This window comes from Chenopodium quinoa, unplaced genomic scaffold, assembly GCF_001683475.1.
Source record: "Chenopodium quinoa cultivar QQ74 unplaced genomic scaffold, ASM168347v1, whole genome shotgun sequence".
In the NCBI taxonomy this organism is placed as follows: domain Eukaryota; kingdom Viridiplantae; phylum Streptophyta; class Magnoliopsida; order Caryophyllales; family Amaranthaceae; genus Chenopodium; species Chenopodium quinoa.
In genome coordinates this window covers 884,245-899,658 of record NW_018743697.1, presented here as the reverse complement: position 1 = coordinate 899,658, position 15,414 = coordinate 884,245, and the positions used below count along the sequence as shown (strand labels likewise).

General features: G+C 36.3%; 2 protein-coding genes across 2 annotated transcripts; both read right to left on the bottom strand.

Annotated features, from left to right (window-relative positions):
• Positions 1-3,832: 3,832 nt before the first annotated feature.
• LOC110684034 (sucrose synthase-like) lies at positions 3,833-8,364 on the bottom strand. The gene is made up of 13 exons (XM_021860426.1): positions 7,839-8,364; positions 7,544-7,652; positions 7,320-7,471; positions 7,033-7,225; positions 6,614-6,949; positions 6,424-6,519; positions 6,156-6,329; positions 5,943-6,059; positions 5,682-5,848; positions 5,359-5,583; positions 4,715-5,278; positions 4,463-4,601; positions 3,833-4,219 (listed from the first exon to the last, which is right to left on the bottom strand). Exons 1-13 carry the CDS (start codon positions 7,913-7,915, stop codon positions 4,187-4,189), a joined length of 2,382 nt encoding a protein of 793 aa, XP_021716118.1. The 5' UTR covers positions 7,916-8,364; the 3' UTR covers positions 3,833-4,186.
• Positions 8,365-8,938: 574 nt separating this feature from the next.
• Positions 8,939-11,997, bottom strand: LOC110684032 (scarecrow-like protein 33). Its single transcript, XM_021860425.1, has one exon. The coding sequence runs from the start codon at positions 11,482-11,484 to the stop codon at positions 9,415-9,417; it is 2,070 nt and encodes a 689-aa protein (XP_021716117.1). The 5' UTR covers positions 11,485-11,997; the 3' UTR covers positions 8,939-9,414.
• Between the last annotated feature and the right edge of the window lie 3,417 nt (positions 11,998-15,414).

Sequence of the window (15,414 nt, the reverse complement as noted above, 5' to 3'; positions counted from 1 at the left end):
AAACTACATTAAAATATTATATTTCTATCCTCTCATGGTCCCCACCCAAACTCACTACTACTTTTTTTATTATATTTTTTTTTCACATTCATTACTTTTCAATAAACTATTAACCCTATTATCTTTCTTTTACAATTTTTTAATACTTCAACTACCCCACTGACCTCTTATTTTATTTAAGTCAATTAATTTGTCTAAAACTATAACTATGTGCTCAAACTATAACACTTAAAAAAACACGGAGGGAATAGTAGAGAATTAGACACACAATATTTAACGTGCGAAAAATTATCAAAAAACCCACCGACGACAAGCACTAAAAAATAATCCACTATATGAAAAATAGGAGAGTACAAGTATCACCCGTAATTTAATAGGGTGAATAGTAATACATCAATAACTCTCACTATAATAATTAAACTCACAAAGAAGTATTACAAATTTACAATGAATAATGGACTATGTAGAGGATTATTACAAGGATAATTGTTAGAAAGGCTTTGGTATGTCTGGCTTTTAATTTTGTGAATGCCTCAATTGAAAGTCCATTGCCTATATATAGAGAGTTATGCTTGGTGGTGGAGTAATGTCGGTGATCATTCTCTAGAATAGTGTAGATTGCTACTAATGTCTTGATGATGTCATGATATAATTTTAGAGCATTATTCACCTCAATTAACCAACATTTACTTTAGTGAACATGTTAGATTTATCTAGCAAATTTTCACATAATTAGGCTATAAAATTTGATCCATAACTAAACCCAACAATGGGAAATTTAATCCAAATGCACCCGTTGTTCCCAGAGAAATTGGAATAAACTCTTCATTTTATATTGAATGTTCTTGTGATCTCAGGTGCGAGAGCAATTGCAGTGGATTATGTGCATGACGAGGGTTCTTTTTTCCGAAACGAGCTCAACTCGTTCCCGTTAATACCTTTACGATGACCCTACGTTACCAACGTGCACCACAACTTATATCCCTTACAATTTACTCTTCGGCAGCAAGAGGGACTGATTTACCTGAAGAAATGCAAAGAGAAATCATCAAAAAGTGTTTGAATCACCTTATTTCAGGAAAGATAAGTTTAGATAAGATAAGTTCAAAAAAAATAAGTACATTTTCCCATGTTATGATTTTTTTCACTGAATTGTTGATATCATTATGTATCTTGCAATGTAAAACAATTAAATTAGCGGTAGTGATTTTTTTTTTCTTAATTAGGTGATAAGGTAGTACAAACCTTTAGAGCATCCCAAGTATTCATTTTACTCTTTTTTTTTTTTTTTTTTTTTTTTTTGTCTCGTTACAAAAACAAAACAAACATGTATTTTCCGTTTTTTTTCCCTATAAAACTTGTCTTTCATTACCCATTTTTGCTATTTTTTCCCACGTTTCTTCTCAATATAATAATCGTCTCCTTTATCTCTTCGTTCCTAAAATTTTCAATCTTCATCTCCTCGTTTTTAAAATCTTCAATCTTTATCTCTTCTTTTCTTGTTATTTTCTTTTTCTTTCATGTAATTTGTTTCATGTAAAATGACAGGAATTGTCGAAGATTACAGGGTGAATTTAATGGTTTCGGTGGATGAAATTAGTCAAACCATTGATACGTTGCGACCAATATTAGGATGACATAATCTTGAATTTGTGGTTAAGGTTTGATCTTCAGAAGTATTTTTTTTTACCCTAAACCCTTGGTTAGCGTTAACTAAGTACAATTTTTTTCTTTTTACAATATGTATTTTAATGCAAAATTTAATACAAATTTTATTTCAAAAAATAAATAAATTTAATATAGACTTTGTTTGTTAATATAGGTGAAATGTTTGGTTTGTTGTAACAAGATTTTCAAAACATTTGATCCTAACGCACCAATTGTGCCCAGTCGGAATCAAATATCCATTCTTTATTCGGTGTCCTTACGGGGTTAACAGTGGTGCTGAAGCAATCACCGTGCATTCCGTACACGAAGAGGACATATAAATATGACACAGGTAATTTTGTCGAGACGATTTGTGTATAAATACACAAATCGCCAACAGAACGCTTGGGTTAAAGGAATAAAGGCAGAAAAAATCATGATGTAAGTCTTGGACTATTACATGTCACGTGCTGACTCTTTGCCCCAAGTCCTTGCACGCGTCCTACTAGAATTACCCCTGCAATTCTAGTCAAGGATCCTAAAGCACCTTAGCAAAGCTAAATACGATGCTCAAAGTTAAGTGAGTGAAGCTTGGAAATGGCTAAGTAAGCAAGTAAGAGAGAGAACAAGGAAGATTGCTTAATAATGCTTTGTATTTCTTGAGAGACTTTACAATTGTGTGGATGGATCTACAAATGAGGGGGAAGCTCTCTATTTATAGTGCTCCCCAAGACATAGAGAATTCTATTCTAGAATGTTCTAACCTCCTCAAATGGAGAGTCTTAGAACAAGGTCAATCTAGAGAGTTCTACACGATTTCTAATATACTTCTCTCTATGTACACCGTCCTGGAATGATTTAGGCTACTCTAGTTTACAAAGAATATACAAGATTGTCCTAGAAGATTCTAGGATCTCCCGCAAGGCCCACGAACCTTGTAGCGCAATCTAGAACGTTGTGAGGCCCATCTCCAAAATCTTCCTCGACCATCGTCTTCATTGGATCCAGAAACGGTGGGCTCCCAAGTTTCATCCCGTCTGAGTTTTATTTGGGCCCCCAAATGGCTTATTATTGCATTATTGTCAATCGGGTGTTCACTAGGAAAATAGTCCTTGGGCTAAATAAAGCTCTATAGGGGGAAGGTGCTTAACACCCATGGGCATCTCCCTTGGCCCGATATGTTGCCTAGTGCTCAATCGACGTTGATGTTGCCTTTGTGGGTGTGGGGACATGCTCCCCCACCCAAGTCTTGACGACCCCGTCAAGGCCGTCCCTCAAACTCGAATATCTGGAAGCTTACAATGTCTCATTTTGTAAGAGTGGGTCATTTTATCTGTTTCCTCTATCACCTCCTCTAAAGAAGCACATGTCACATTGAGCTTCTTTTAAATCGATTTCCTTCTAATCCTTCACTTTGTTGATCTGGTTCATATAATCATTGGTTCATTTTTTTTTTTTGAATAGTAAAAATATTTCATTAATTTAAAGTCATACGACATCTACAATAGAGATTCGACGTTAACAAATGCATAAGATATTGAATCAAATAGAATTTCCCTTCATAAAAACTACGATCGTCGAGTAAATCTTGCACTGCGGAGCATCTCCCGCTTATATCGCTGAAAATTACAGCCTTGTTGGAGAGACAATCTAACGATCCTTTGTAGCCGTGAGGATGTTTTCCTTCTGTTTCATCTGTCCGTATTCGAAAACTTGATAACTTTTTCACCAACGAAATAATTTCACGACAATCCATTAGATATGCTACCATGAAATCAAAACTAAGAAATTTCTCCCTCGAAAAGAGGAGATAAACCTTGTTATTCGAAGGAGGTCGAAAAACCCTTGTCTTTCGAAGGAGATCGGAAACTCTTTCTTTCGAGGGAGAAAAGTTCCTCCCAAAAGGAGGAAGCATTATTAAAAACCTAAAAAACAATAAAGAAACAAGGATTGGGGCTTTTCACCGATTAAAATCGATGGAAGCCCCTTCAAAAACCAACAATGGAGGCTAGGGTTTTTGGAGAGAGAAAGGAGGAGAGAGAAAAGATTTTTGCTTTCTTGTTATGCTAATATCATTGGTTCATATAATCATATCACACTGGGTGTAATTGTGAAAATACCGTATTTTGAGCGGAAGGTGTTTTTTTTTTTTTTTTCAGAAAATAAAAAGCTTGTGGGCAATGTAATTCTGACACGTGTAATAGCGCCAGCTTTTAAATCATGCTTACATTTAAAAGTTGAAATACAACTTCTAATTATTACTTCCTACAATTTAAGTTTTATAATCCAACTATCAATCTATATTCTATCATAGCCGGCATAAACATGATTAAGATCAATAAATGAGCGAGCTCATTTAGAATTTACCTTTTATTTAAATATTGAGTTTTCAATTTATTATAATTTTTGCTTGACACTCTCCAGAAAGTTAAAGGACATACAAAACTTAAGAACGAACATACTCAGACCAAAACTATAGAAATCAATCATAGGAACAAGGCTCGTAGCAACGTGCACCACAAGTTATATCCTTTACAATTTACTCCTCGGCAGCAAGAGGGACTGATTCCACCTAAAGAAATGCAAAGGTAAAACATCAAAAAGTGTTCGGATCATAATGAAGGTAATTTAGGAGCTATCAGATACAAGAAATTGTAAGATGACCCTGAAAATAAAAGTAAAGAGTACCATTACGATTTGCTATACTACTGCTGAAGACGGATAATAAGTGTCATTAATTCTAATTTGGTGTATGTTTGTAATAAAAAATTAAATAGAGGTTTAGATCCCATATAGATGAGCATAATCAACTTACCAACTTGTTATACCCAATGGCCATCAACATCTCAATGTAGCGATTAGCCTTGCTCTTATCAGGCTTAGAAGTATACTTCGAAAAGCCATAAACCCCAGCGAGTGTGAGCAGCTTCTTTGAGTAAATTTTCCATGTATATCTGCATAATTTCGAACAAATCAGATGCAAAATGAGAGTAGGCATAGAGCAATAATGAAAGTAGGGAACGAAAACAATTAAACAAATTGCATTGTGCATAAATGTTGGGCTTACTTCTCCTGGATTCGTTCTAGTCCACCCTTTGAGATAAGCTCCCAATGGGTAGGATCAACCTTGCACTTCTCAAAGAAATCAACTATTAGTTCAGCTGCTTTACCACCTTGGTATGGATCAATATGAAACCCGGACTTGCCATGAGTAATAATCTCGGCAGGACCACCATTACAAGTAGCAAAAGTTGGCAATCCTGAGGTCATTGCTTCAATGACAGTCAACCCAAAGGCTTCGTAGAGAGCAGGCTGAACAAACGCCCCCTTTGTATCTGCTATGTACCTATAAAGTTCCCCATTTTTCATCCTGCTCATCTGAACAGAAATCCACCTAAACTGCCCATTCAAGTTGTATTTTTCTATGAGTTCATACATCTTCTTTAGCTCCTCCCTTTCCTCATTGTCCTGAGACTCTTTACTCCGGTCTCCAGCCACTATTACAAGGTTAACCAATTCCTGAAGCCTCTTGTTTTTTCCATACCACTCAACAAGTCCTGTGATGTTCTTCACTCGATCAAGTCTTGCCATAGAAAATATGATTGGCTTGTTTCGGTCTTTGAGCACACCCCTGTGTCAGATAATGACTTTCAGAATCTAAATAAGTAATGAGATAAGTTTTGTTAAGTGTTGGGGGAAAGATAATTTTACATGTATTCCTTGTTCTCAACAGAGCCATAAAGCATTTCTTCAAGTCCAGGGTGTAGTTGGGTAAATCTCAACTCCTTTTCGGTGTATGGAAAGTATATTGACACATCAGCTCCTGGTGAGACGATGTTGAATTTGGGATCAAAGACATTAATTCCATTGACAACTCGGAACAATCCAGGAAGAGTGAACGCCATGTGAGACTCATACTGTCCTACTTTGTTCTTACTGCGAAATAAAAGGGCATAGATATTATGATATAGCTAGAGTAAAAAAAATTGGTACAGAAGAAGTTGCTCAGAAATGTTAGAAATGAGGGCATTTACTTTCCAGCAATTTCTTGAAATGAACTAGTAATGATGAAATCCGTGTAGTTCATGGCTATAAGATCAGCTGTGAACTGACAGGAAAAGTGGTACTTGTCCTCGAATTCCTTCCAATACACGTCTGAATTTGGATACTTTGTCTTCTCCAGAGCATGAGCAATCGTGCACTTCAAAAATATATATAACAATGATAGATGAGAGAAAATATTCCAACAATAAGTCTATTAACAAAGACAGGATCATATAATCAAGGGAACACACCATAGTAACTCCTAGTTTATATGCCAAAAGCATGGCAACCATGTTCCCATCACTGTAGTTTCCAATTATCAAATCAGGCGTGGTTTGCAGCTCCTTGGAAAGTTCATTTGCCACTTCCTAAGGTTAAAAAAATATGATTCTATCATTAAAGTTTCTAAATTTGAAGGGTGTAAAGAGAAAAAATAATATGAATGATTTATATATGCTATATACCTCAGTGAATGTCTCTAGGTAAGGCCATACTTCAAATCTTGATATCCATTTCTTAACCATTCCTTTCTTGGTTCTGAATGGCACACGGATGATGTCAGAGTTCTGAGTTCCATAAACCCTCTCAAGGCGCTGCCCACAGGTGGTACCAGCCACATTTGGTAGCAGACGAGTGATCTGTTATACATATCGAATTTAGCAGATAGGAGATATGAGCAAGTAGTTTGTATATATTAGGCCAAGAAATACGGGAACTAAAACATAAACGTACAATAAGGATTCGTGGGATTATGTCTAGTCCTTGCTGCTTAATGCGTAGTATCATTTCAGCCTCTAATGCACGAACTTGATCCAAGATATATACCACCTACAGATCATACATAAGAAATACATGAACTGAAAAATATAAGAAAATGTAATACAAAGTATTTATCAATTGATTCTTAGTTGTGATGATGAACCTGGCCACCAGTGTCAGGATAACCTAAGACGTTTTCCTGGGCAAAGTAACCATGAGGAGATAGAATTACGAGGTTGAAAACCAAAGGGATTCTGCTAAGAAACTTCTCGAGACTGGATGGATCAGGAGCATTAATAAGGTCTAGAAGCAGGCTGATCATGCCCAAAGAACGCTCAGCATTGTCACCCCATCCTCTCTCAAATCCAATCTCCTGGAGCTTCTGCTCAAAGTCAGAGTATGGAATAGAAGGAGGTTGGGCGAGTAGATATTCCTGTGCGTTAAGCAATGCAGACTTAAGAGCATTCAGGTCCTCAATTTTGTCATTCAACATCAAAGACTGCACCCAAAAGAAGAAAATCTTAATCAAACATCAAACTTTGGTTAGCCAATAATTAATGAAGTAGTGGGCTTCAATGTTACCTTCCCTTTATAGTGATGAACTCGGAGAAAATCAAGAAGATTATCCATGCCTTTTCCGTCTTGGAACATCTTAGCAGAAAGGTTGCAGTTGAGGAACTCAGCGCCATTCCCAATTGACTGGGGAAGAGAGGGAAGTTTTAATGATCCACAGGATGGTTCGAAATCCAGTTCGAGTACAAACTTTTCCTTCAAGCTGCATTATATTAAACCAAGATTGGCAAAACAATCCTTGTTGAAAAGGAGGTTATAAATAGTGTAATTGACTGTTAAAAGTAAATAATGTTTACTTCTCATCGACCACCATCTCTTTGAGTCTTAGAAACTCTGCCGTTGTCAGTTCCTTAAACACACGACTCTTGATGTCAAAAGAGATGTAGTTCCAGACACCCAGATTCTGACGAATAACAAGAGCAATTGATGGAAGGAAAACTATTGCTTCCTGCAAAGAAAAATAAAATCAGAAAAGCAATTGCTTTCAGCATACAAGAAGGGATCAGTAAGGTTGTAGCACCTGAGTGGACCTAATAACTTCAGCAAAAAATCCATCAGCAAGATTCAGCTCTTCAAATTCAGCAAGCAGTTGCTGACGCTGAAGGATTGCTTTTCCATGGGTCTCAACTCTGCATCAAAGTTTCATTATTTAATAAGCATTATTAAGCATCAAATTTAAACTCATATTATATGCATTAGCATCACAATTATGTAAAGTACTAAGTTGATACAAATATACAATTTATGCCACCACACTACCCTCCCTCATCCCCTTCCACCCCCGTAACAAGATATGCAAAGCAAGGAAAAATCACCTCGAGAAGAACATGAGAATCTCATTTTGGTGAGTAGATAATGCTTCATCTAAACGAGCCTTAAGATTAGCAGACATTTTTATTGACTGAAGAAGGGGGAAATAATAGAGACAGTTGAAATTATAAGTGGCTAAAAAAATATGTATGAACAAGGATGAAAGATTGTAGATTTTATAGCTGATGAGTCCTTTGTCCGAAGAAAACCATCAGAAGTATTTTTGGTAAATTTCTTACCACCAATGCTGACATGCTCTGTATGTGATATTTTAAAGATATTTTATCTACACAGCAAGAAAACTATACGTGTAAATTTTCTACCAAAAAGCTAAAATCTAGTCGGATAATAATATGAAAGTTTCCATATATGCATATATTCCTTTGAATATATTGCCCAAGAGGATTCACTGCTATAGTGCTATCCAAGAAAGAGATAATAAGTCGTGCAAATCTCAATAATTTTTCTATTATTTCTGTCAAAAACTACTTTCCTGTCATGGAGATTTTGCCCTATGTTACTCGAATCCTAGGGGTGTCAATCCTACACCCGAGTGTAATATCACACCTCTCACGTTCTCAAGCTCACATGCATTGTACATGAGCAAGTGAGCTTTTTAGTTTGGACATACCTTTTGGGAGGGCCAAGGATTCAATGGTAATTTTGCCTTCACTGGTAAACTGCTTGGCTGCTCATACATAGCTGACATGTTTATAAAGTAACTTATAAAAAATGATCAGCATAGATTAGTAAATTTTGACTAAGAGAGGCGGTTTCAGATTTATACCAACAGCTTGACAGAGTTTTAGAAGCTAACCAATGATAAAACAGAATGCAACTTTTGACTCAGAAAATCAGTGCACTTCTGATTCATAGCAGCTTTACATACCTGGAGAATCTATGCAATTGATCATTGTCATTTGCATTTTTCACGCAACTTTGAGCAAAATGCTTTCTACAAACGAGCTGCATTCTGAAATTGAAATATGAACATACTGTCATAGAATTAGCACTGAAAGGTGCATATGGTGCAATGGTGTACCACTAACTAGTAACCACAGAGAATGTTTTAGCAGACTTATCAAAGATAATTCATTACCTCACATAAAAAATGTGACATAAATGCCCAAAAAACTCTTTTCTGCTAGCTTGTCTTAGATCAGTTAGATATCGGCAGAACCACCAGGACTGAATGCACTCTGGAAGATCCACATAAGATGGCAGCATCCAGAAACCAAAAAATAAAAAGATAAAAAGTAATCTAGGCACAGGAATCACCAGGTAACTATCAAAGTCACCAATAAGGCAATAATCCTATAAACCAAATAAAAAGACAGCATTGAATTCATGAATTGTCAAACATTTTGAAAGGGAAAATCTGAAAAGGTCAGTATCTTATAGATTTTAATTCAGATTTACCAGCAACATTACATGACTTTGAAATTACTACAAAAAGTTTTGAGTAATTTTGATTTCAGCTATTACTCCTATATTCATTTCTGATGCAGCAGAATGATTAACATATTTTTGGCATTGAATCACAACAGAATAAAATAACATGTTAATGTTCACTTTGATCATTTAAGTAGGTTTCCAACAGGATATGGCAAACAAAATCCTTCCTTTCCAACCCTGAACCAACCAATGCCTGTCTTGCTCCACCATAAAATCCTTCTGGTAATTTGCTCTTACCATTGCCCTTGCTTTATTTACAATTCCTTGATCCAGTGGTATCTGCATGAATCCAGCCCTCTTGTGGCGCACCTGCCACTGCTTGTATGTCTCTGGTCTCTCAATTCTCTCACTCCCCTCGCACGCTACTATGTTCATGGCATCTTTACCATATAAGTAATTTTCGATCAGTTGCCTTTGCTGATCTTCACGAAGCATGGTAGCTTCAAACACATCAAACAAAGAAGAGTAGTGGTAAAGTGCTTCCCTGAACCGAGTGATGAAGAAGGGAGCATTGAATGTTCCATTGACAACACCATTGATGAATAGATCAGGATTTAAGCTCCTTACCAACTTCAAGAAAGTATCCCGCGGGCTGCCAGCATCAACAGTCTCATCAGGCAGCCTTCTTGACTTATAAAGACAGGAAACTACTACAAGCTCATCCTTTTCAATGTTGAAATCTTCTGGCTTTATGGTATGCCACCGCTGTGCAATGGCCTGAAACTCGAAAGGCACCCCAAATCTCTCACAGTAACCTGCTAATCTTCTACCTGTCTCTTCAACTGTCTGTGCAGGTTTGAAACCACTCTTGGGATTATCTACTCCCGTAATTTTAAGCCTTGGAGGGCCAAGAGGTCTTCTTGAGAGAGTTTGAATTAGGCAGGGCCATTGGAAACCCATAAAGATGCCAAAATCAATAATGTGTATTTTCGGTGCTTTTTCAGCCAACTTTGCTATTGTCTGATTGGCTACATAATGAGTGGTCCGTTGGAAAGGGAGAGCAGAAACATATAATCTGTAGCCTCTCAAGATATCATAGGATGAAAATCGCTTCCAATCAGAAGCTTTGTATAGCTCTGAGCCTGTACCGGTCATACGTGCTTCAAGGCCATTTGCAAAATAATGTGCTATCCTCTGGACACTATCACCAAATGGCGTAGCATGCTGCCTAATTTGCTTGAGTAGCTCATTTGCAGTTCTAAGCTCAGCACATGATACAGCTTCTGCACACTGAATGAGGAGAGTCCTAAGATCCACCACTTCTGTACTAGTCTTTTTCTTACCACGCTTAGCTCTACGCTTACTCTTGGACCCTTTTGGTTCTTCTTCCTGCTCTGAATCCTGACTGGCATCCTTAACCGCGTTATTGCTGATACAGGTTAAAATATCATTGTTTTCTTCCTTACTAATCATCAATGCATCATCAAACTTCTCCATTTCCGAATATTCCTCATTGTTAGTAGCTAGTTGTTTTGCACTCCTTTCTTCCACCTGACCAGAATTTTCTCTATGAAGATTCTTCCTTCCCCTAGATCCATAACCCAGTTCTTCCCTACTATCTCCAATACCCTCATAATTCTTCTCCTTACATGCCCGACTAATCCCGGAATTGACTACAGAACTCAACTCATTGACAAATAGTGTGCTGACAGGAGAGTCTGCAACCCCATCTTTCAAATAATTAAAGCTACTGCTAGAGCCAGATCCCTCTGAAGTTGACTCCAACACATGATGAGTATCATCAATGTGTTGAAATCCTTCTGACAGACTTTGATGGATCAGCCAGTTGGATTCAACACCGACACCATAGCAACCACTACTCCCTTGATTGCTGGAGTTTGTGTTGAGATCATCTGACAACGGCCTTTGATCGGGACAAAGCGGGTATGTCTCCCCTGCAAGAACATCATAGAATGACTTCTCAGTGGCTTGGAGTGCATGATAATCCTGCAAAGTAGCAGGGTTATCATCCATATCCTCTTCCATGAGAATATCATTCATGTACTTAAGACATGCATCAGAAAAATCGGGTATCTCTGAATTTTCTTCATGGGTTTGATAGTATTGATCATATAGTGGGTCATTTACAGAGATGGGTTCTTCGTATAAACCATAGTTTTGAAAACACCCATTTTCATTGACACATCTTTCAGAGCTTGAAAAGCTTGGATACTCTTCTTCAGGAACAAAATACATTTTTTTTAAAACCAAAAAAAAATCAATACTTTTCAGAAAATCACGGAGTTTCTAACAGACAAAATATCAAACAGTTGGTGTGCAATGAAATAGCAAAACCAAAATCCAAACTAACATAAACATCAACAGGTAAAATCAAGTAAGAAGATGTTTAAATCGATAAAAGGGGGGAAATTGAGTAAAGTCAAAAGATTAACAACAAAAGATAAAGGTATAAATCTCAACAGAAATATGAAGAAAAGTCAAAGGATAGACATTTGTGGAAGTGTTGACTTTTAACTCATAGATTCAGGTATCTAAAATCTAATCATGCCAAAGAAATGTTGATTTGATTATATACATAGGATTAAACATCCTTAAGGGTGGAAATTCATGAATTCATAGTATGACATAATTTAATACAGAGTATATTATTAATATTAACCAAATAACCAAGAAACTTCCTAGAACATGCATGCTTAAACAAGAACAACGACTCAACAACATTAAGTTGACTCCTACTCCGTACGCCACTTTTGGTTGCATGACATTTTTTAATGAGGAATTTAATTTGATTGATTTAGCTAAACCTCTGATTAATTTAGAGTCAGTTCAGTTCAGCTTCAATCAGTTCAGATAAGTTTCTTATTTCCTTCTCTTATAAACAATTTAGTTCAGCTAATTTCAGTTCAGCTTCAATCAGTTCGGTTCAGTTTAATAAATCAGAACAGGCTCTTAGTCTTACATTTATATTACTGTCAGTGATTTTGTTATACAAATGTAATATGAGCAAAAGAGGCAAGAGATTAGATATGATTCGAACAAAACAGGCTCGAGTTGTCTCCTACGGTTCCTACCAAGTTCATAATATAGATGATATGAAATTGCTAATACTCGGTAATATATCCGTCTTTGAATTTTGACTTTTTTCAAAGTTGTCAGTATCAAAATTGTTATAAACTTAGGAACAGTAACACGCATTTGATTATTCAAACCTTTTTACTAACGTAATGTACCACATTTCAAGTTAAATCATCGAACTAATCTAATGTGGTTATATTTCATTCTAAAAAGTTAATCGACAATAGACCAAGTACAGTCAACCCCAAACTTACTCAAACCAAGCCAATCCTTACTTGAATTTGACATGACCGGATGACCCCTTTGCCAAATCTTCATTGTATATAGAAGGTTGTTATATAATTTTGTTTGTGTGTAACAGTGACGTATTATGACTTCCTCTCTATTATTCCAATAATAGGACATACCAATTATACCACTTTATATGAATAATCTCTTGATTGGCCAATGACCGTCCTCGAAGTTAACGGAATAATTACCGCCGTGACCTCAAACAAGATACAGTACATCAGTACATGTGAAATGTCAAAATGTGCAAGATTCAAGGTTGATGTGTCGGAAACAAAATCTTAATATATGAGCCGCATAATATCTCTTAGGATCTCCATTGATTCAGATCATTTGCTCATTTGCCGTCCATAATGTACTTATCTCCTTTTAATATACCAAATATAATCATCTAGAAATGAAACGACTTCAACTTACCCACGGTATAGTTTCAAAGTACTAAAATGACGCAAAGTGATTGTTATGGGGTGCTATTTTTTCCAAATACGGAGGTTGTTATGAGGCAGAGAGCGCAAGCAGACATACGATACAGGATTCCCAACATTTTAGTAAGGACCTCGATATCAAGTTGGTGATTGGAACCATCTCTTACACTTTTTGAATATCAATACAACATTATCTAGAAATAACTCATTCTCGATACTTTATAGAGAGACATATAGGTAAGCTTATTATAATTGCAAACCAACTTATATAACAAAAAATGAGATGAAACCTCCAAAATTTCTCAAAAACTGTGGATAATAAAAATTGCCGAAATGTTTACCATGGTCCCTAATATCTTCCGTGAGTCCAATTGGCTAGATGGAACCATCCAATTTGCCTTTAAACGACCAATTTACCAATTTACTACTTGCACCGATTTCATTAACTCAAGCCTACCACGAACATTTATGACAACATATAATGATTTTATATGATTCCAAACGGCATTATATCACCCCGAGATGTATTCCCTAAAATCTCAAGGTTTTTCGACACCGTGCCTTGAAACCTCCAAAATTTCTCAAAAAGCGTGGATATAAGCCTTCAATTTTGGAATTTTTTGACTTTTTTTCGCCCAAAAATAAAAATTGCCAAAATTTTTACCATGGTCCCTAATATCCCTCGGGAGTCCAATTTGGTGGGTGGAACCATTCAATTTGCCTTTAAACGACCAATTTAACGATTTACAACTTCCACTCATTTCATTAAATCAAGCCTACCACGAACATTTATGACAACATATAATGATCATAAATGGTTCCAAACGGCATTATATGACCCTGAGATGTATCCCTTAAAATTTCAAGGCTTTTCGACTCCAGACCTCGAAACCTTTAAAATTTCTCAAAAAGCGTGGACATTAGCCTTAAATTTTTGAAATTTTTGACTTTTTATCGCCCAAAAATAAAAATTACCGAAATGTTTACCATGGTCCCTAATTATATCTTCCGGGAGTCCAATTGGGTAGGTGGAACCATCCAATTTGCCTTTAAACGTCCAATTTACTAGTTTACAACTTGCACTGATTTCATTAAGTTAAGCCTACCACAAACATCTATGACAACATATAATGATCATATATGGTTTCAAACGGCATTATATGACCCCCAAGATGTATCCGCTAAATTTAAAGGCTTTTCGACACCATGTCCTGAAACCTCCAAAATTTCTCAAAAAACGTGGATATAAGCCTTCAATTTTGGAAAATTTTGACTTTTTTTCTCCCGAAAATAAAAATTGCCGAAATTTTTACCATGGTCCCTATTTTCCTCCAGGAGTCCAATTGAGTAAGTTTATCTATCCAATTTATCTTTAAACGACCAATTTACTGGTTTACAACTTGAACCAATTTCATTAAATCAAGCTTACCACGAACATTTATGACAACATATAATGAACATAAATGGTTCCAAATGGCATTATATGACCCCAAGATGTATCCCAAAAAATTTCAAAGCTTTTCGACACTGGGCCTCGAAACCTTTAAAATTTCTCAAAAAGCGACATTAGCCTTTAATTTTGGAAATTTTTGACTTTTTATCGCCCGAAAATAAAAATTGCCGAAATGTTTACTATGGTCCCTAATATCTTCCGGGAGTCTAATTGGATGGGTGGTACCATCCAATTTGTCTTTAAACGATCAATTTACCGGTTTACAACTTGCACTGATTTCATTAAGCCTACCACGAACATCTATGACAACGTATAATGATTATATATGGATCCAAACGACATTATATGACCCCCAGATCTATTCCCTAAAATCTCAAGACTTTGTGACACCGGGCCCTCGAAACCTACAAAATTTCTCAAAAAGCGTGGACATTAGTCTTCAATTTTGGAAATTTTTGACTTTTTTCGTCCGGAATAAAAATTTCCGAAATGTATCATGGTCCCCAATCCTCCGGGAGTCCAATTGGGTGGGTGGAACCATCCAAATTGCCTTTAAACGACCAATTTACCAGTTTACAACTTTCACCGATTTACCGGTTTACAATGGCCAATTTAATTAACTTGTATAGAACCCTACTAGAACCGAAATTGACTCAAACCCGTTTTAACTCGTCAAAACCCGAATTTAATCCGACTTGTTACTTACCTGACCTGAATTCAACCCGACCTGAATTTAACCCAACCTGTTACAAACTCGAACCAAAATCAACCCGACTTGTTATTGACCTAACTTAAATTAAACCCGATTTGTTATTGACTTGTCCCGAATTTTACCAGACCTATTACTTACCCGGCCCAAAAATTCTACCTGATCTGTTACTAACTCGACTCGAAATTAACACGACTTGTTATTGACCCGACCTA